We start from the raw sequence: 20,755 nt of genomic DNA, 5'->3' as shown, positions 1-20,755 counted from the left end.
CATTATGAAATTTAAACTATGATCTTAATGCATGAGGCAAATTTAAGTCATGAAAACAGAAAGCAGTAGGAAGGATTTCACAGGTGATTTCTTTCCCTGAGCTTTCTAACTCAGCCTGCTAATCCCTCTGCAGCCCCACATATGGGAGTCGGAGGACGGGGCCCAGCCACTCCTATAGCTTCTGCTTCCCTCTGCACTGGTTCATCACCCAGCCACCTGCCACAGGGGGATTCTACCTGCTAGCCACTGGGGGAATGTGTGGGCCAGACTGCCCTGTGGGTTTCGAGGAACAGGGAAGAAATCCAGTTCTTGCCCAAAGGGGCCTTTGGCAAAGCAGATTGGCTTTGAGGCTTCCCAGCAGATTATTCTGGACCAATGTGGCTGAGTCCACACTAGAGGCCCTTAGAACACCTAGAAGCCTCTGTCGAATGGGTGGGGCCCCTTTCTCTTCACCAAACCCTTCCAAGAGCCTCTGTAGGCTTTTTTGGTCTGTTTTGGTTGTGGCCTAAAATAAACCCTTATTAAAGCCCTAGAGTTCCATACAATACTCTCGCCCCCATCAAGCTCCACTGCATCCAAACAGAGCTGCATCAAACCTCAACACTGAATGTGTAGGTATTTTAAAACTTACATGGAGGGGTAAGGGGTAAAAACTACTATGTGTAAAATAAATAAGCTATAAGGATACTTTGTACAGCACAGAGAATATAGCCAATATTTCGTAATAACTTTAAATGGAGATTAATCTATAAAAATATTGAATCACTATGTTGTACACCTGAAAGTGATATAATATCATATATCAACTATACTTTAATAAAAAAGCATCAAAAAAATTAAAACTCACACGAGCACATGAGCTAAGGATGAGCAAGCAAATACCATTTTGTATGTTGCTGGTATGTTCCTAGAAGAGGTTACTTACCAGCCGCGTATTTACCACAGGAAACAGCAGGGCAAGAAGAGCTCCATTCAACATGTGCATCTGTAGCCTGGAGAGGAAAAGAGATAAAGTGCAGGTCATACCCTGACTCTGATGCAGAGGCAGACAAAACTGTCAGGTTATGCCATGCCGGATGGGAGAGCATGTAAACAAGTGGCTCTCTGTGTAAAACGGCACTGGAGTTGGCACACATGCATAAAGAAATGAAAAGCAGTGTATTTTGCATTAACTGAAATATTCTGAAGAGCACCACCACCACCTCAAAATCCCCCAACCACTTTGTGAACACGCTTTGCTTACAACACTTCATTGCATAATGAGCTCTGGGTTCCCTAAATGTGCGGTCAGTCCCAATCTCAGCTCCAACTGCTGCGGCTCAGGCAGCCTTACAGACGGGAACTGCGGGAGCCAGGTGTTATTACACTAGTGTGTTATTACAGTAGAGACCTGTTTCTTAGAGCAAGGCTGCTTATTTCCACAGCCATGCCCAAGGCTTCTCCCTAGACAGAGACCTGGGCATAAAAAGGCTAGCTAATACAACCCAGGGAGCCGACTGCAGCATTTGCAAATGCGCTCTCCCACCTTAGAAACACCTTCAGGGGCTGCTGCGGGAGGTGGGGAGGGCAGAAGTGGCAGCCTTCCAAACTTTCCTTCATCTATTTTACATACTGGGTTCTGTGCTTTAAAAGCAAAACACAAAAGAAAAAAGAGACAGAGACAAGAAAACCACGGGTCTCCAGCAACGGGTAGGGATACCGTTTCCCAAGTCCAGACTTGTTAAAACCCACACTAGGAACCCTTTGTAAGGGGGTTCCTGACTTGCTCAAGAACAAGCGAGTCAGGAACAAATTCTGCTTGTGCGAGCTGTGGGGAGGGATTTAAGCAGCTTCCTTCATCCAGGCAACTGGTCCTTTACTACTGAGGGGGAAGCAAAGAATGACAGTCTGATCCTCCTGGAGAAAAGCTAATTTGACGGGTCACGAACAACCATCGCTGAGTCAACGTGGCTTCTGGACCTCAAGCTCACTCTCGCGCTCTCTCACACCCACACTCACAGCAGCCTCGTGATACCAGGATCTCTGTGAATGCCCAAAGGCATTTGGGACCTAGAAGAAGTTAAGCTCTTCTCTTGGTGCTCACAGACGTGTGCCTAAGGCTAAGAGACAATGTTATAAGGAGCCCCAAGGGAACAGCACACAAGCCCCAAGGCTGCTGTTTGTTTCTTTCTGCTGCTTGTTGTTACCGATGCTGCGATGATGGTGATGATGTGCACTTAACATATTCCAGGCAAGTATCAAATTAACTGCTGTAAGTAAATTCTCTCGCCGAATTTTTACAGCAATCTTATGAGATGGGTACAATTAGTGTTTGCATTTTGCGGATGAGGAAACCAGGCTCAGAAAAGTGAAGTGACTTTGTCAGTGCCACACAGAGGACAGTAGAGCCACAATGCAAACCCAGGTTTATCTGACTCCAGACCCCTCTCACTGTCTTGTATCAGAGCCTGCCTCCCTTCCTCCATTGCAAATATGACCTCAGGTAGAGAGTCACACGGATGCTCCATTTTCTTTCCTTTTGGTTACAGGGGTCTCTCTTACCACCTCCTTGGAGGCACACCAATGCAATGTCCCTCCCCGGGTTGGCCAGACTACCAGGCTTTTACAACAGCATCCTTCTAGGGGGCACCCCATGCTCTCAGAAAGTGACTGTTGAAAACTCTGGCTCGAGCCTCAATGCCTGGAGCAGGGCTCATTAACAGACGTTCCAGGGCTGAGGTGAAGTAACGTGTGGCCTAACTCTGCCCCCAGACCCTCCTAAGTGACAGCCACAGCAGAAACACTCGCCCTGGGAGAGGAAACATCTCACTGATAGTTGAGGTAAAGCTGAACTCTAGTGCTAGGCTTTGCCACTGACCTTGAAAGAATGCTGGCATTTACACAAGGCCAAGTAGATATTTGGGCAATAAAAGTTAAATCTTGAGGATAATGGAACTGATCCCAAAGGCCCATGGAAGGCCAGAGATAAAGAAGGTAGAAGCCAACATCAAGATTCAAAATAACCAATAAATTCCTAGATGAAGACAAGCCTTGTTCTGGGTCCTCAAAATTCAGTTCCACAAGCTACATACAGGCCAAAGGGTGAATTATACTTAATATATAAAAGGGTCTTGCATATCACTAATTATAAAAAATATCTAACATATATTGAGCACTTTCATGTGCCAATCACTGGACTAAATATTCAAATTAATCACCTTATTTAATCCTCACAGTTTTTATTATAATCAGTATCATTTTCAATTTCACAGCTGAGAAAACCAAAGCACTAAGTGATTAAGTGACTTGCCTAAGATCAAACAGATAATTAATAAGTGGCAGAGGGAGAAGTCACACTCACCAAGTTTCAAGACCGTGTTTTTGCTGCTGTACCCTGCACTTCAAATCCATGATATGAACATTACACATGTTGCGTGCGTGCGTGTGTGTGTGTGTGTGTGTCAGACAACAGACCAGGTAGGAAAAAAGGTCCTGGGATGCCCATGGGGCAGGGAAGGTCATGCCTAAGAGTGACGGAACACCTAATGTGTTCTGTTGCAAAATTACACAGCTTCACTGCCCTCTACAGACCCAGGCCACAGCCCAACAGGTAAATGACTGACCACATCAGAAGTAAAGGCTTTTGCTTTTGCTTTATACCACCTCCAGCCTGCCACTCAGATTTCTATTGGGTATTGGAAATAGAAAATGAGCCACTAGAAAATCCAGTGAGAGTTCCCTCATCTGTACAATGGGAATAATAACAGTACCAACTCACAGAATTATTATAAGGAGTTGATATGTATAAAGTGCTTAAAAAAGTACATGGCAGGGCTTCCCTGGTGGCACAGTGGTTGGGAGGCTGCCTGCCAATGCAGGGGACGCGGGTTCATGCCCCGGTCTGGGAGGATCCCACATGCCGCGGAGCGGCTGGGCCCGTGAGCCATGGCCGCTGAGCCTGCGCGTCCGGAGCCTGTGCTCCACAACAGGAGAGGCCACAGCAGTGAGAGGCCCGCGTACCGCAAAAAAAAAAAAAAAAAAAAAAAAAAAAAAAAGTACATGGCATACAGTAAGACTCAGATACATGTTTCTTAAATACATGGTGAAGAGCTCACCTAAAAGCCTCATATTAAAAGGGGAGAGGGATCATGAACCACGTAGGAAAGTCGAACTGTTTTAAAAATTCAAAGTGTGAGAAGGAGATCGAGAGAGAGCAAAAGGACAGACTGAAGGCCAGAACCAAAGAGTAGAGCTTGGAGATGGATTCCAGGTCAGTTAGTCACACTTATAAATCTTCTTCTTGCCGGTTAGAACACTTGGCCATTACCACTGTCACAAATATTCTGTCAGCTTTTTTTGTTTCTGTGTAGGATACTGTACTAAGTTACCTTAGTTGGTAACAACCTGGGGCAATATGGCAAGTTTTATGGGTTTGATTCTTTCAGGTCAGTTAATTTCATTAAATTTAGTCCACACACATTAGTCCATTAGTGTGTGTTTAATATCGTTCCTGGTGCTATAGAGAAAAGGAGATCAATATAATTAAGACCTAGTATTTGCCTTCAAGAAGCTGACAAGCTTATTGAGAAGCCAAGAAATAAATTAACTGGAGGAAATGTAGTATAATGGTTAAGAAATTGGTTTGGAATCAAACCTACATTCAAATCCCAGCTCTACCACTTACTGGCTGAGTTGACTCTGGACAAATCACTTAAAATCTGTGATTCAGAGATTTCCCTGGTGGCCCAGTGGTTAAGACTCTGCGCTTCCACTGCAGGGGGCACGGGTTCAATCCCTGGTCAAGGAACTAAGGTCCTGCATGCCCCATGGCATGGCCAAATAAATAAATAATAAAATTTTCAAAAATAAAGAAAAAAATATGTGATTCTGTCTCCTCAGTAGTAAAATGGGGCTAATAACAGTACCAACTAAAAGAGTTGTTGAGAGAATTTAATGAGGTAAGACCATGTAAAGTGATCAACATAGTGCCTAGGACATAGTAAGTACTCAATACATGATAACTATTATAATCCTTAATAAAGCAAGGTAAACGAATATCACATTATTATTCACAATGACAAATGAAGCTATTAAAAAACCCTCATCAGATGACATATTTGAATTTAGCACTTGATTATAACCAAGAATCAAAAGACATGGAACAGATAAAGTTCTCTGAGTGCCTGGAAAGGAAAATTCATAGAACGAAATTCTCAAAGGAAATTATAAAATATTTTGAACTGGACAAAAATTAAAATACGATATGCCAAAATGGGTGAGATGCTTATAACATGAGATTCTTATATTAGGAAAGAAGTATGGTCTCAAAGCAGTAACCTAAGATTCCACCTTAAGAATCCAAAAAAAAGAAGAGCAAAATAAACCCAAAACAAGCAGAAAGAATGAAATAATAAAGAGCAGAAATCAATGAAAGTAAAAACAAAAACAATAGAGAAAAATCAATGAAACCAAAAGCTTGCCTTTGAAAAAGGCAATATAATTGAGAAACCACTAGGCGGAATGACATGGATAAAAAGAGAGAATGCAAAAGTTATCAATATCAGGAAGGAAAGAAGGGATATCACTACAGTCCCTCGGGAATTAAAAGGATAATAAGGATATACTATGAATATTTCTATGCACATAATTCAAGAACTTAGAACAAAATGGAGAATTTCCTCTAAAACCACAAACCACTAAAACTCACCAAAGATGAAATAGATAACCTGCACAGTCCAAACCTTGCCATTTGTGACAACATGGATGGACCTTGAGGGGATCATGCTGAATGAGGTAAGTCAGAAAGAGGAAGACAAATTACTGCATGATCTCAATTATATGTAGAATCTAAAACAAACAAATAAACAAAACAACAAACTCATAGATTCGAAGAACAGACTGGTGGTTGCCAGACGGCAGGGGGTTGGGGGTGCGTGAAATGGGTGAAGGTGGTCAAAAGGTACAAACTTCCAGTTATAAAATAAATAAGTCATGGGGATGTAATGTACAGCGTGGTGATGATAGGTACTGTACTGTATTATTTGAAAGTTGCTAAGAGGGCATATCTTAAAAATTCTCATCATAAGAAAAAAATATGCAAATATCTGTGTTGATGGATATTAACCAGACTTATTGTGGTGATCATTTCACAATATATACGAATATCAAACCATTATGTTATATACCTGAAAGTAATATAATGTTATATGTCAAGTATATCTCAATAAAAAAGAATCTGTAGTCAAAAATCTTCTGAATAAGACTCAGATGGCTTCAGTGATCAATTCTACCAAGTATTTATACAACCTGGTCCAGAAAATACAACAGAAGCAAGCATTTCTCAACTCATTTTATGAGGCTATTATTACCCAGATACAAAACCTGGGGGGCACAGGGAGGGGAGGTGGGAGGAGGAGGAAAACTAAAACTAAACTAATATCCTTCATGAACACAGACCCTAAAATCCTCAATAAAATGTTAGCAAATCTAATGTAGCAGTATAAAAAGAACACTACTCTACAACTAAGTGGGGTTTGTCCTGGTAATGAAAGGTTGACTCAGTATCTGAAATTCAATTAATGAATTCTACCAAATTAACAGTGTAAAGAATAAAAAAGTATATGATCATATCAACTGATACAGAAAAGGCATTTGTCAAAATTCAACATCTATTTATGATAACAAAAATACCAACAAACTAGCAATAGGAGGGAACTTCCTCAACCTGATAAAGGACATCTAAAAATTACTATGCCCAAAATCATACTTAATGATACTGAATGCTCTCCCCATTAACATCAGGATCAAGACGAGGGTGCCCACTCTCAGCACTCCAATTCAACACCATGCCAGTAGTCTTAGCCAGTGAAATAAGGTAACAAAAATAATAGAGATTGGAAAGGAAGAAATAATACTATCTCTGTTTGCAAAGAATTATTATATTTGTAGAAAATCCCAAGGAATCATAAGAAAGTTCCTAAACCTAATATATGATTTTAGCAAGGTTGCAGGATTGCAAGGTCAACACACAAACATCATAACATTTCTACACAATAGTGGTGTAAAACTGGAAACCAAATTTTTTAAAATATATACTATTTACATTATCTTCCCCAAAACTGAAATACTTAGGTATAAATCTAACAATATATGTACAGAATCCGTACACTGAGAACTGCAAAAGGCTGATTAAAGAAATCAGAGATCTAACAAATAAAAAGACATACCATGTTCAAGGATTAAAGGGATCATCATAAGAAAGATGTCAATTCTCGCCAAAATTATCTATAGATTCAATGCAATTCTGATCAAAATCTCAGCAGGATATTTTGTAGATACAGGCAAACTGACTCTAAAATGTATATGAAAGGGCAAAGAAAGAATAGCTAAAATAATTTTGAAAAAGTAGAAGGTAGATGAAAGAATCACACTACCTGACTGTAAGCCTTACTATATAAAATTATAGCAATCAAAACAATGCAATCTGGCCAAGAAAAGACATATCAAACGACAAAACAGAATAGCCCAGAAATAGACCCACACTGATAGAGTAATTTGATTTTTCATCAGATTTGGAGGCCAGAAGGCAGTGGGGCAATGGGCAGATACATATTCAAAGTACTAAACAGGTGTGTGTTGGGGGGGTTGCCTGTCAACCAAGAACCCTATATCCAACAAAACTGTCCTTCAAAATTGAGAGAGAAATTAAGACATTTCCAGAAAAGCAAAAACTGAGGGAGTTTGTTATGACTTGACCTGCCCTGCAAGAAATGCTAAAGGGAGTCCTGCAGGTTGAAATGAAAGAACACCAGACAGTAACCCAAAGCTGTATGAAGAAATAAAGATCTCAGTAAAGGAAACTACATGGGCAATTATAAAAGCTAGTACTAGTGTAACAGCAGTTTGTAACTCTAATTTTCTCTACATGATTTAAGAGATTAATACATTTTAAAAAACACAATTATTAGTCTAAAAGCTAGTGTTACTGTAACTTTGGTTTGTAATTCCACATTTTATTTTCTACATAATTTAAGAGACTAATGCATTTAAATAGATTAAGTTTGGGGGCATACATATATAAAGATATAATTTTGTGACATCACTAACTGACAGGGGTAGGGATGAAACTGTAAAGGATCAGAGTTTTTGTATATTATTGAAATTAAGCTAATAAATTCAATGTAAAATGTTATAACTTTAGGATGCTAACTGTAATCCCTATGATAACCACCAAGAAAATTGTTGGAGAATATATGCAAAAATAAATGATTAGAGTATTAAATTGTTACACTACCAAAAAAATCAGCTAAACACAAAAGAGGACAGTAATGCAGGAAATGAGTGACAGAAAGTTATAAAGCATATAGAAAACAAATAGCAAAATGACAGAAGCCCCTGCTTATCAGTACTAACTTTATTTTTTTTTTTTTTTTTCTTTTTGCGGTATGCGGGCCTCTCACTGTTGTGGCCTCCCCCGTTGCGGAGCACAGGCTCCGGATGCGCAGGCCCAGCGGCCATGGCTCACGGGCCCAGCCGCTCCGCGGCATATGGGATCCTCCCAGACCGGGGCACGAACCCGTATCCCCTGCATCGGCAGGCGGACTCTCAACCACTTGCGCCACCAGGGAGGCCCTCAGTACTAACTTTAAATGTAAATGGATTAAACTCTCCAATCGAAAGACAGAGATTGGCAGAAAGGATTAAAAAAAATATATGATCCAACTGTATGCTGGCTACAAGAGACGCACTTTAGATCCAAAGACAGAAATAGGTTGAAAGTGAAAGGATAGAAAAAGATATTCCATGCAAATGGTAACCAAGAGAGCAGAGGTGGCTATACTAATATCAGACAAAATAAACCATCAATCAAAAGAGTTTACAGGACTTCCCTGATGGCGCAGTGGTTAACAATCTGCCTGCCAACGCAAGGGAAACAGGTTTGATCCCTGGTCTGGGAAGATCGCACATGCCACGGAGCAACTAAGCCCGTGTGCTACAACTACTAAGCCTGCACTCTAGAGCCCATGCACCAATACTACTGAAGCCCGCACGCTCTAGGGCCCGCACACCACAACTACTGAGCCTGTGTGCTGCAACTACTGAAGCCCGTGCACCTAGAGCCCATGCTCCGCAACAAGAGAAGCCACCACAATGAGAAGCCCATGCACCGCAACAAAGAGTAGCCCCCACTCGCCACAACTAGAGAAAGCCTGCATGCTGCAACGAAGACCCAACGCAGCCAAAAAATAAATTAAAATTTATAAATAAATAAATAAATAAATGTCTGCCCAAATAAAAAGTTTATAAGACGAAGAAGAAAATTATTTACTAGTAAAAGGTTCAATACAGCAAGAAGATATGACAATTATGAACATGTTGGTACCTGAAAACAGACCATCAAAATATATGAAGAAAAAATGACCAAGTTGATGGGAGAAATAGACAGTTCTACAATAATAGTTGGAGACTTCAATATTCTACTCTCAGTAACAGATAGGACAGTCAGACAGAAGAAAATCAAGAAATTAGAGGACTTGAACAGCACAATAAACCAACTAGATCTAACATATAGAGAACACTTTACCCAACAACAACAAAATTCACATTCTCTCAAGTGCATTTGGGACATTTCCCGGATAGACCATATGTTAGGTGGCAAACTAAGCTTCAACAGATGTTAAAAGATAGACATTACACAAAATATCTTCTTTAACCATAACAGGATGAAGTTAGAAATCATTAACAGAAGTACAGTTGACCCTTGAACAACATGGGCGGGGGGTGGTTTAGGAGCACCAATATCCCAAGCAGCGGAAATCTGCATATAACTCTATAGTTGGCCCTCCATATCCAAAGTTCCATGTTCACAGATTTAACCAACAGCAGATTGTACAGTACTGTAGTATTTATTGAAAAAAATCCATGTATAAGTGGACCCATGCAGTACAAACCCATGCTGTTCAAGGGTGAACTGAAAAATGGGAAAATTCACAAATTTGTGAAAATTAAATACATTCTTAAACAATCAATGGATCAAAGAAGAAACCACAAGGGAAAGTAGAAAATAAAATGCAAATCAAAATCATAATGAGATACTATCTCACACCATTAGAATGACTACTATCAAAAACAGAAAACAACAAATGTTGGCAAAGATATGGACAAATTGGAACTCTTATACACTGTTGGTGGGAATGTAAAATGGTACAGCTGCTGTGTAAAACAGTATGGCAGTTCTTCAAAAAATTAAAAATAGAATTACTATATGATCCAGCAATTCCAATTCTGGGCATATACCCAAAAGAATTGAAAGCAGGGGTTCTATGGGATATTTGTACACTGATGTTCATAGCAGCATTATTTACAATAGCTAAAACATGGAAGCAACCCAAGTGTCCATCAACAGGTGAATGGATAAACAAAATATGCTATATACATACAATGAAATATCATTCTGCCTTAGACATAGTGACACATGCTACAACATGGATGAACCTTGAGGACATTTTGCTAAGTGAAATAAGCCAGTCACAAAAGAACAAATACTGTATGATTCCACTTGTATGAGGTACCTATCTAGAGTAGTCAGAATCGTAAAGACAGAAATGCTGGTTGCCAGGGACTGGGGATAGGAGGTAATGGGATTTATTGCTTAATGGGTACAGAGTTTCAGTCTTTGCAAAATGAAAAGAGTTCTGGAGATGGATGGTGGTGATGGTTACACAGCAACATAAATGTACTTAATGCCACTGAACCATACACTTTAAAAAGGCTTAATATGTTACATTTTATGTAAAGTGTATTTTATCATAATAAAAAAAGATCTCATAGAACTGTATGCCAAAAAGTCAACTCTACTGTATGATAATTAAATAAAATTCAAAAATATATGAGAAGCAAAACACTCAACTCTCCCAGCCTCAGCTTTTACACCTACAAAATAAGTGTTCCTAGATTCTAAGCCTTTTAAATAGTGCTTTTTCCCTCTAGTTTTAACACTAAAATTTTCCAACATACAGAAAAGTATAAAAATAATACAAAAGGAACCTTTGCATTCAGCATCCCACTTTAATAAGTTTGAACATTACTGATTTGGTTGAAGTTCCATGTAACCTTCCTGAATACCATTCATCTCCTCTACTCCCTAACCAGATGGAGCCTTTATTCTGAAGGAGTTGGAGTCCTTCCTATGTTTTTATACATTATTACATTTGTATATATCCACAAACCATATGCATTGTTGTTTCATGACTATCTCATTAAATAAACGATAAATGACATACTGTGCGTGTGTGTGTACATGCATATCCATTCCCTTCTGCAAATTACGTTTCATTCAACATGGCTTCTTCTAATTGTCCATGTTAACACACTTAGTCTGTTTTTCACTGCTGTATATTATTCAATTATATGAATATATTAGAAGTTATTTATACACTGTCATCTTGATTGAAGTCTGGATCGACTTTTTTCCCTTCAGCTAGGAACTACATGAAGATTTGCTTTCTGTAATTTGTATTATAAAAACAATAAATATATTTCTATCATCTCAGACCCTAGGGTCCTTCTACTCTGAACTTCTGTTTCCGTAAGCCCTTGGTCTCAGAGTATATACGTTTTGCCCACTGTGTGAGGCCCCACAGCACAAGCCTGTCATGTAGCAGGGAATGCAGTTAGGATCTTACATCTTTGAACTCACTTATCAGAAAGCATGCCAAAACCCGCTGAATCTAGGTGGAGGTCATAGCCATGCTTGAGGTACTGCCCTGTTCACCTTTCCATAGGTTTGAAAAATTTCAGAATAAAAGTTGGAAAATAAAAAACAAGTAAAGAAAACCAAACAAGTACAACAGGAAGGCTTGGCTGGCTTTGCCTGTGGGCACGAAGATAAACTTCCTGGTTGCAACTGGTGGTTTCCCACTTCCTTGTTCTGGACCAAATGGGGCTACACAACTGCAGGGGCTCCAAAACCTTTCTTCCTGTGAATTTCATGAAGTTGGCCAAAGGCCCCATCTGGAAAGTGCTCAACTAATGAAAAGGGTTACTTCTCCAAAGGCAGTTTTCATCCTGAAATTCTACTTATCTGCATGAAAGCAATTTTCCTTCCCTGGGATCCTAATTCTAACAGTTAAGTTAGTACACAGATGGTGAAGCGTAAAGACAAGGATAATTCTATATATTATTAACACCTATTGATTACTTAGTCTATGTTAGGTTTCACGCTAAGAGATTAACATGGACTATCTCTCATCTAATTGTCACCACCAAAGAAGTAGTTACTATTCATAGCCTTCTTTGACAAATGAGGAAATAGATGCTAAGATTTAAGCCTTGCTCCGAAGGCTTAAGAAATAGCAGAACTATAACCTAAAGCCATCTACTTCCACTGCTCTCAAGATTCCACAAATCATATCTATCCAACAAACCAAATGTCGAATAACAGGGCATGGTTTAAATACATATTATGTCCATTCAGATGATGAAATACTATGCAGTCATTAGAAATCATGTTCAGAAGAATATTTAATGACACTGGGAAACAATCATAGCATATTAACTTTTACTATATTACAAAGTAGCATGAATAAAATAATCCCAATTTTGTTTTTCATAATGGGCATATATACACAGAAGATTGGAAGGAAATTATACCAACATATTAATGGAGGAATTATCACTTATTCTTATTTTCTTCTTTATTGTTCTGTAATGCTTGATGTTTTCCTTATAGTGACTGGATTACTTTTATAATGAGAATGAAATGTCTATTTTTTCTTTTCTTTTTTTTTCCTCCTTTTTCTTTCTCTCTCTCTCTCTCTTTTTTTGGCCGCACCGTGCGGCATGCAGGATCTTAGTTCCCCGACCTGAGATTGAATCCGTGCCCCCAGCAGTGGAAGCACAGAATCCTAACTACTAGACCGCTAGGGAATTCCCCCTACTTTTTCATTACCCACTGAACAGCTCCTACATAGCTTACCCAAACCTTATCTATTATCCTGTACTGTTTTTCCCTCCTGGAATTACTTTTGCCCAATAATAATTATTATTTTTTTTTGCCCAATAATTAGCACTGTAGATTCTGAACTTGGCTTCCAAAAGGATTAGGTGTGCTGACAAAGTACAAAGAGGCCCAAAACAATCAGTCCCCGCTCCTCTGCTGAGAACTCCTTTTCATGCTTCCCCAGATGGGAAAAGTCATCTGTATCTCCAGCCTTGCTTTTACCGGGAAATTGTGTACATTCAAGCACATGTTGAAAGCAGAACAGCCCAACAAGGGAGAAAAAAAAAACAAAAGCAGTCCCTGCTCCAAAAACCTTCAGAGAGACTTCCAGGAGAGAATTTGGGGAGATGAAAATACTGAATCAGAATCTGTGGGCCATGGACTTCCCTGGTGGCACAGTGGTTAAGAATCTGCCTGCGAATGCAGGGGACACAGGTTCAAGCCCTGGTCTGGGAAGATCCTGCATGCCACGGAGCAACTAAGCCCATGCGCCACAACTACTGAGCCTGCGCGCCGCAACTACTGAAGCCTGTGCACTCTGGGGCCCATGCTCCACAACAAGAGAAACCACCACAATGAGAAGCTCGCACACCGCAATGAAGAGTAGCCACTCGCCGCAACTAGAGAAAGCCCGCGTGCAGCGATGAAGACCCAACACAGCCAAAAATAAATAAAATTTAAAAAAAAAAAAAGAAAGAAACTGTGGTCCAAGACTGTAGAAGTCAAAAATTCCCAGCAGAGAACAAAATTGAACATGTACACGTGGGGAGAAAGGCTGCTTCTGCTGTGTATGGAAGGGGAGGGGAGGCCTGTGAACAACCTGAAAGCTTCTTCCCTCTTCTATGCATTAAGGGAGAATATGTATAGTTGCAGGCAGCAACCTGGCAGTGGCTCAGAGGACCGCAGACACCAGAGCAGCTTCCGTATCAGAAAGGAAATTAGTGTCCTTGAATTGCTGTTTATTTACTACGGATTTTAGGTTCCCGGTGTCTTTCCCTTTGAAATCTACAGCATTCATATGTACAGCTTCCTCTCCCGTGCCAAGCACAGTCTTAATAAAGCTGCTCAGGTCACAGACAGTCTCCCAAATACCCTTTTCAGTAATGAGTCCAAAGCTAGACCAAAAAGCAGCTACCTCTGAGGTGAAGATGCCAAAAGGCTGCTCCTTTGGGGGTTCCAGAGCAGCTGGTCTGTTGAGCACTAGGAAAGGGGGTGCTGAGACAGTGAAACCATTAAGACACAGCAGCTTCAGCCTGAGCCCAGCTCATGAACTCAGGACAGTCCTAGAGATATGAGTCTCCCTGGGGAGAATACTGCTGTTTAAAAATTTGAGTGTATAAAAAAATTGAGTGTATAATAAATGGGACCTAGCAAAAGAGAGGGTCATGGGTCTACTGAACTCTCATAATACCATGTGGCCCCAAGGCCAACAGGGCATCAATCTTGCAATGCCAAGATCACATGTCAGGCTGTCCTAATTGCCCTCACACACCCCCATGCTTCCCTCACCTACCTTGGCTCACACCCGGCCTCCAGACCTCTTTCCATCCAGCAATGCACCCCTGCTCTCTGTAGCACAGGTGAAATTTCATCTCATCTCCTTCAAAAGCCTCTCCAGATTGAGTCAGCAGACACTCATGACCAAATAATACTGCTTGCATCACAGGTCCACTCCCTTCCATGGGTACATGAAAATAAGCAGATTTAAGGGGTTCAGCGTTGGGACGTGGGGGTCCCCGTACCCTACACTTCCTGTGGCACAGGATGTAAACCAGCTCTGGGCTATGCACTTTTCTTACCTGGGGTGGGGTAGGGGAAGAGTTCTCTGCCACGGGTGCTCACAAGACAGCTAAGCTGGCTGATCACAACCCAAAGCTAGTCACTCCCTTTTCCTCCATCTATTCCTTCAAAATACCCCAGCTCAGAGAGAGGAACGTCCCAAAAGGCTGGCTTCTCTAAGAGGTTCCTAGGCCCTTGTGAAACCAAGAATCCCATCCTTTTCTAAAGACAGTTTTCAGCTTGCTCTTCGGCATCCTGGCTGCTAAGAGGCTACTGGCACTCAGAGCCCTCTATGGTGGCGGGATCCATGGAGACAGAAAAGGGGGACTGAAAGCTAGCTACCAAGTGATGATGACTTCTTCCTTCCAACAGAGAGCATGAAACTCCGAGCTACCCAGCGCTGCCCAAGGCTGTTCCTGGCCATGCCTGCAGTTCACATGACTGGTGGGCCTTCAGCACCAGCCCCGCCTTTCAGGTGCAATAGAGAGCTCTTAGCTCTTCAGATGGGGCACGATCATATAAATGGATCTGGATATGCTAACTCTGCTCTAAGAACAGCATTAAACACACCAGCGACCTGCTTCCCCCAGGGAGATGGGAGGCCACGGTTAGACTTCAGGCTCTTTCCAGGTCTTAGAAACGCTGAGGGCTGCCAAGGCAAGAGCTGGGAAGTTGGAGGATGTTTTCCACACCACTGAGAGAAATGTGGCTTGGGGTCCTGAGAGCAGCATTGCTTCCAGAGGTGAAGGGCCCAGGTCTCCAGCGGACAAGTAAATCCTAATGGCACAAGAATCTTGGAAAGGAGTTGCAGCAACAGCTGACTCAGGCTAGCGGCTGTTCCTTTTTATCCAGTGAACCTGTTGTGGTTAATAACCAAAAAACTAGGAGTTTCTAGCCTTGCGAAGAGACCAGATCATCTACAGGAAGCATCACCAGTCGCCAAGAAGGAGGGATTGGCTGGCTTTTCAGTTGCATCTGATATGAACACTTGTGACAGCTGCAGAGGTTCCCCAAGCCTCAGGAGGAGAAAATCCCTGCTCTGATCGTTATGCCAGAAAGTGTGACTATAAACTCTGGGTATCTCTATCCCTAAAGAGCATGGGATGATATCACCAGGATGAACTGCAGCTTTCCAGAACCCCACCCCACTCCAACTATGATATTCCTTTTAAATACTCGAGAAATCTGTCTCACTGCCTTTGAGCTTTGAGAAAAGTCCCTGTACACATGGAATTTCCTCTTCCCTCCTCCTCTCTTTCTGTGTGCTAGATCGAATGGCTCTAAACGCAGGGTCAGCAAAATATGGTCCTCCTGTTACGTTTGGGTCGGGAGGGGGGTGATTTGTGTGGTAAAATACACATAAGATAAAATTTACCCTCTTAACTGTTTTTAAGTGTATAGTTCAGTGGCACTAAGTACCTTCACAGTGTTGTGCAACCATCACTGTCATCCGTCTCCAGAACTTTTTCGACCAGTCCTCCTGTTTTTTGTCTATGCTGCTTTCATGCTACAACAACAGGTACGTAGTGAAAACACAGATCATATCACCTACAACATCTAAAACATTTATTGTCTGGCTCTTCATAGAAAAAGGTTGCCAACCACTGCTCTAAACCAAAGTATAGGGAATTCCTTGGCAGTCCAGTAGTTAGGACTCTGCGCTTTCACTCTCAAGGGTGTGGGTTCGATCCCTGGTCGGGGAACTAAGATCCCACAAGCTGCGCAGCACAGCCAAAAATTAAAATACATATATATATATATATATATATATATATATATACACACACACATATATACATACATACACACACACTGGATTTCTAGTTTAAAATAGCATTTGCTTAACCACCACTAACACAGCCTCTCCCAGCTTTCCACTAAAATACCTATCAAGATACAGAAAATGAGAAAACTCCCCCAAATTACTGAAAACTTAGACTGATGGTCATCCTGTTACAATAATCTGGAAGAAATCTCCATTAACAATAAACCTAAGGCTGAAATGAGAAAAAAACAACCTGGGGCCAATTCGTGCAGCAGAAACCTGAAACAAGATAGTAAAACACTGAGACCTTACACCACTGTCAGCCTCATGGCTTAGCAATGGAGAGTTCATCTAGTAACCAGCAAACTGGACAGCCGTGCCTCCACTACAGGGCTACTGTTTGCAAGGGAAACCAACAACTCCCAAAGCTGGTCTATATCCGTTTGGAGACTCCTCCCATAAAGCAAAAGGGCTGAAGTGATGGCTTTGGTACTGTCACACTGCATTCTGGGAGTGGGAGACTTCACAAGTAAAACTCAGGGACCAATGCATGTTGGAGGCTGTAGTTTTTCACATACTTTATATGTTCAGCGTGTCAGAGAATCTAGTAGTAGGACTAAGTGATTCCATATGCGTCTAGCAGAACCTACCAGATGAAGCTGCTGGACACTGGGAAATGGGTTGGAAGCTCTGTGCATCAACCTGGCCACCAGGAGTGGAGCTGAGAAGGGGTTCTAACCAATACCAAAGAGAATATGAGGATACTCAAATGAAATCCACATGCCCTGTGTCTTTAACAAAGAATAAATAAATCTTCCTTCTAATATGCATAAACATACCCCTAAAGACAGCACGCTTCCTATGAAAACCTCGAGCAGCAGAAGGGAAATGCGTATCATTCTGAAGACTTGGAGGAAGCACAAAAGTCTACATTTAGTGTCTGAACCAGAAGAAATATTTTAGAAAATGGCATCTCAAGAGAACACAAGAAAACGTGGACTCTGTGAAACAGGTATAGAAAGCCACTGGAATAAAAATATATTGAGAAGGAAAGACACCAAACTGGAGTGAAGAGAAAGCTCAGCAAACCAAGGAAGAATTACAAAGAAATATTGTAGCAGCAGAATCAAATTTCACATTGGAGATGGCAAAGAGAAGAATCTATCAAATTCATAGTATGGTGGTCAAATCTGAACCTCTTCCAAGTCTGCAGATGAAAAGGAAAGCTGACCTTAGAAATCCAACAAAGGTTGTTATTAGGAAATCTATTAATGTAACGCACCAAATGGGGAGGTCAAAGGAGAAAACCCAAATGAACCTCTCAATAGATTCTCAAAAAGCATTAGCTAAATTCAGCAACTATTCCTGATTTTAAAAGGGGGGGTTGATAATTTAAGAATAAATTCTTTAACATTATAAAGGATGTTTAATCTTAACCAACAACCAACATGAGAGTCAACAGAGAAAACACTAGGAACATTTCCACTAAAATCAGAAACAAGGCAAGAATTCCTGCCAGTACTACTAGTATTTAACATTGTCCTGGAAGTTCTAGCTAATACAATCAGACTTGAAAAAAGTTTTGCTCTTTGAAGGGAGATAAAGTTATCATATGGGAGTTGATACTATTAATTTCTAAAATAACCCAAGTGAAGCAACTGAAAAACTACTAGAAGAGTTAAGCATGGTGGCCAAATATAAAATAAACATATAAAAAAAATCAAAATCTTTCCTATGTACCAGTAATAATTAATTTGAAAATATAATAAATAAATGATGCCATAAACTACAAACTGTCCAGGAATGACGTTGATGAGAAATCTGCGGGATACACAATCCACACACACCCCCTAGAATAAATTAAGAAATCTACCATATGTCTTTTCCTGGATAGAGAGACTCACTATGGTAATGACATTAATGAAATTTTAGATTTAAAGTAATTCCAATCAAAATAACAGTATTTGAAGGAAGAGTCTGACAAAAACATTTTAAGTTCATTTGGAAGGAAAAAAATGGTTTGGACTAGCTATGAAAAAAGTGTGAGTAAAGGAACAGTCTGGGAAGAATGGTGAAGAGAAATCTGGCCTGCTGGCTGTTACAAATACAAGAGTCTGAAATTGGTGGCAAATTCAACAGAGACATCGATGGGATAGTATAACAAGCCACCCAAATAAACCCTAGTGTCGAGGAGGAAGAAATTTTCCTCTGCCCTTCTAGGTTCTTCTGGCTAGTCTAAGAATTCAACTGACGTGAGACAGACTAACAGAAAATCATATGAAAGTTTAATAACATGTATACATGGGAGAGAGCCAGGAGAACTGAGTAACTTGCCAAAATGGCTGGAACCCTCAGCTTAAATACCATCTGCAGCTAAAGACAAAAGAGGATGTGGAGAGTAGATACTTGGGACTTCAAAGTTGAGGAGGGTAAGATGGGAAAACAAATGTTTGGTAAACAAATGTTTGCTGGGCCATGCAGAGGCAATAGGACACAGAGAGGACTCTGACCTCTAGAGTCTGCCTAGAGCTTCCCCTGCCACACCTAGCCTATACTCGGCAGACAACTCTGGTGATAGCTTGGTTTCAGAAATAGGCCCTTTATCTAAATTCTTTAGGCAGCTAACGGGGAGGTAAAAAGAAAGATTTCCTGAGTCTTCTGTTCCTTAAAAATAATCAGCCGAAATTAATCCTCATGCCAAAGAGACACATTTAGGGGGTGGCAAATTTTGCTCCCCTATGCTAGCATATATAAGAATTTATGCTGGATAAAAATGTGACAGCAATAATCACAGGGAAATAGTTAATCAACAAACACTGCTCAAATAAATGACAATTCAGGGAAAAATGTTATATCCCTACCTCATACTATATACAAAATGAATTTCAGATAAACTGACAGCTAAATATTTACAAAACATTAAAAAACTAGATTGTCTATCTTATCTTAGAATGCTAAAAGTCTTCAAGCACAAAAGCACTTGAAGAAATCACCATGGTCTGTAGGTGGTGCAGAAACCAATCACCGTGACGGATAAAAATGTAAAATATACATCAAAAGCATCATCAGCGAGTTAGAAGGCAGTCTGGGAAAAACATTTACTACAAAGGTGATAAAGGATTAATATTCTTTATATGGGGACAACTCATGCAGATCATCAAGAGGAGAAACACCTTTACATAAAAAAACTGAGAACACAAAAGTGACAATTCACAAATTAAAATATATAATGAGTAATAAAGCATAGTATGCATACATTTGGAATTTTCTATAATGAAATTTGAAGGGGAAAAAAAAACTGAGGAAAAGGGCAAGGAGAAAGCAAAAGAAAAGCAACCAGTGAGATGTGGCGGGGAGCTGGGGAGTACCTGCCCTCTTTCCTTTCCCTTGGGTTGCAAAAGGGAATCTTATTTATTAAGAATCCAAGAGGCAGGCTGGTTCATATTATGTGACGGGGTATTTTCCCTAAAGGTAACTGAGACAGGTACCTTTTTTTTGAAATTAGTAGCAGGACAATAAGCACAGAATGTTCTCTTAAGGATATATTGGTTTTACTCAAACCTGAGTGACAGAAAGAATCTGTGGCTTGGATACTGAAGATGGTAGATAGCTCTTCAGATGAGAACCACTCAAAACAGCCAAATGAATAAAAAGGAAATGGCTCAGACTCAGAGACACCCAACAACACTGCCTGTACAGACACAACACAACGAGCAAGTCTGGTGCTGCTATATGAGCATCCACAGCACGAAGGAGCCAGGAACAGGAGAGGGGGATAAGAGTCTAAAGGCTGCCAGGCCGGAATTCTAGGAGTTGGAGGTCAAAAGAGCACCATGCCCAAGTTGCTGCAGTGGTGGACCAGGTAGAAACCCCTTCCAATCTTAGCTCCACGTTCTAGATGCATGCCTTTCCTCTAGGCAGCCAGTTACAGCAGCAGACTTAGCAAGTCACATGTCAACTGTGGGCCACATAAATGAAGCACTCTGGGATCCAGCCAGAACACTGGGGAACCGTCATTCCCAACTGTCAAGTGCAGCGTGGGAACCCTGTGGACAGTCCCACCCCTTCCCCACCCTAAAGAGAACTGCCAGCCCTTGCCCAGCCATGGCGCACCACAGTCCTTTCCTGCAGTGACTGGGCATCCCTCCATGAAGAGCATGCCAGCCCCTGCTTAGCTGGGAAGCAGACAAACTCATATGTGGCTGGCACAGCAAAGGGCCGAAAGAAAAAAC

The 20,755-nt window shown here is 40.9% G+C and overlaps 1 protein-coding gene across 5 annotated transcripts in view; it reads right to left on the bottom strand.

Moving 5' to 3' along the window:
• The window catches only part of TMEM164 (transmembrane protein 164), a 165,496-nt gene that overhangs the window by 62,958 nt on the left and 81,783 nt on the right, over window positions 1-20,755 (bottom strand). For 4 of the 5 annotated variants that reach the window (XM_082609038.1, XM_082609039.1, XM_082609035.1 and 1 more), the window contains one exon: window positions 926-992. In XM_082609038.1, the coding sequence (XP_082465164.1) occupies window positions 926-992 (67 nt within the window). Of the gene's footprint in view, window positions 1-621; window positions 993-20,755 lie in introns of those variants that run through there. The other variant, XM_082609036.1, reaches the window with a different exon arrangement.

This window comes from Mesoplodon mirus (assembly GCF_964341445.2).
Source record: "Mesoplodon mirus genome assembly, chromosome: X".
NCBI classification, from domain to species: Eukaryota; Metazoa; Chordata; class Mammalia; order Artiodactyla; family Ziphiidae; genus Mesoplodon; species Mesoplodon mirus.
This window is presented reverse-complemented; position numbering and strand designations above follow the sequence as displayed.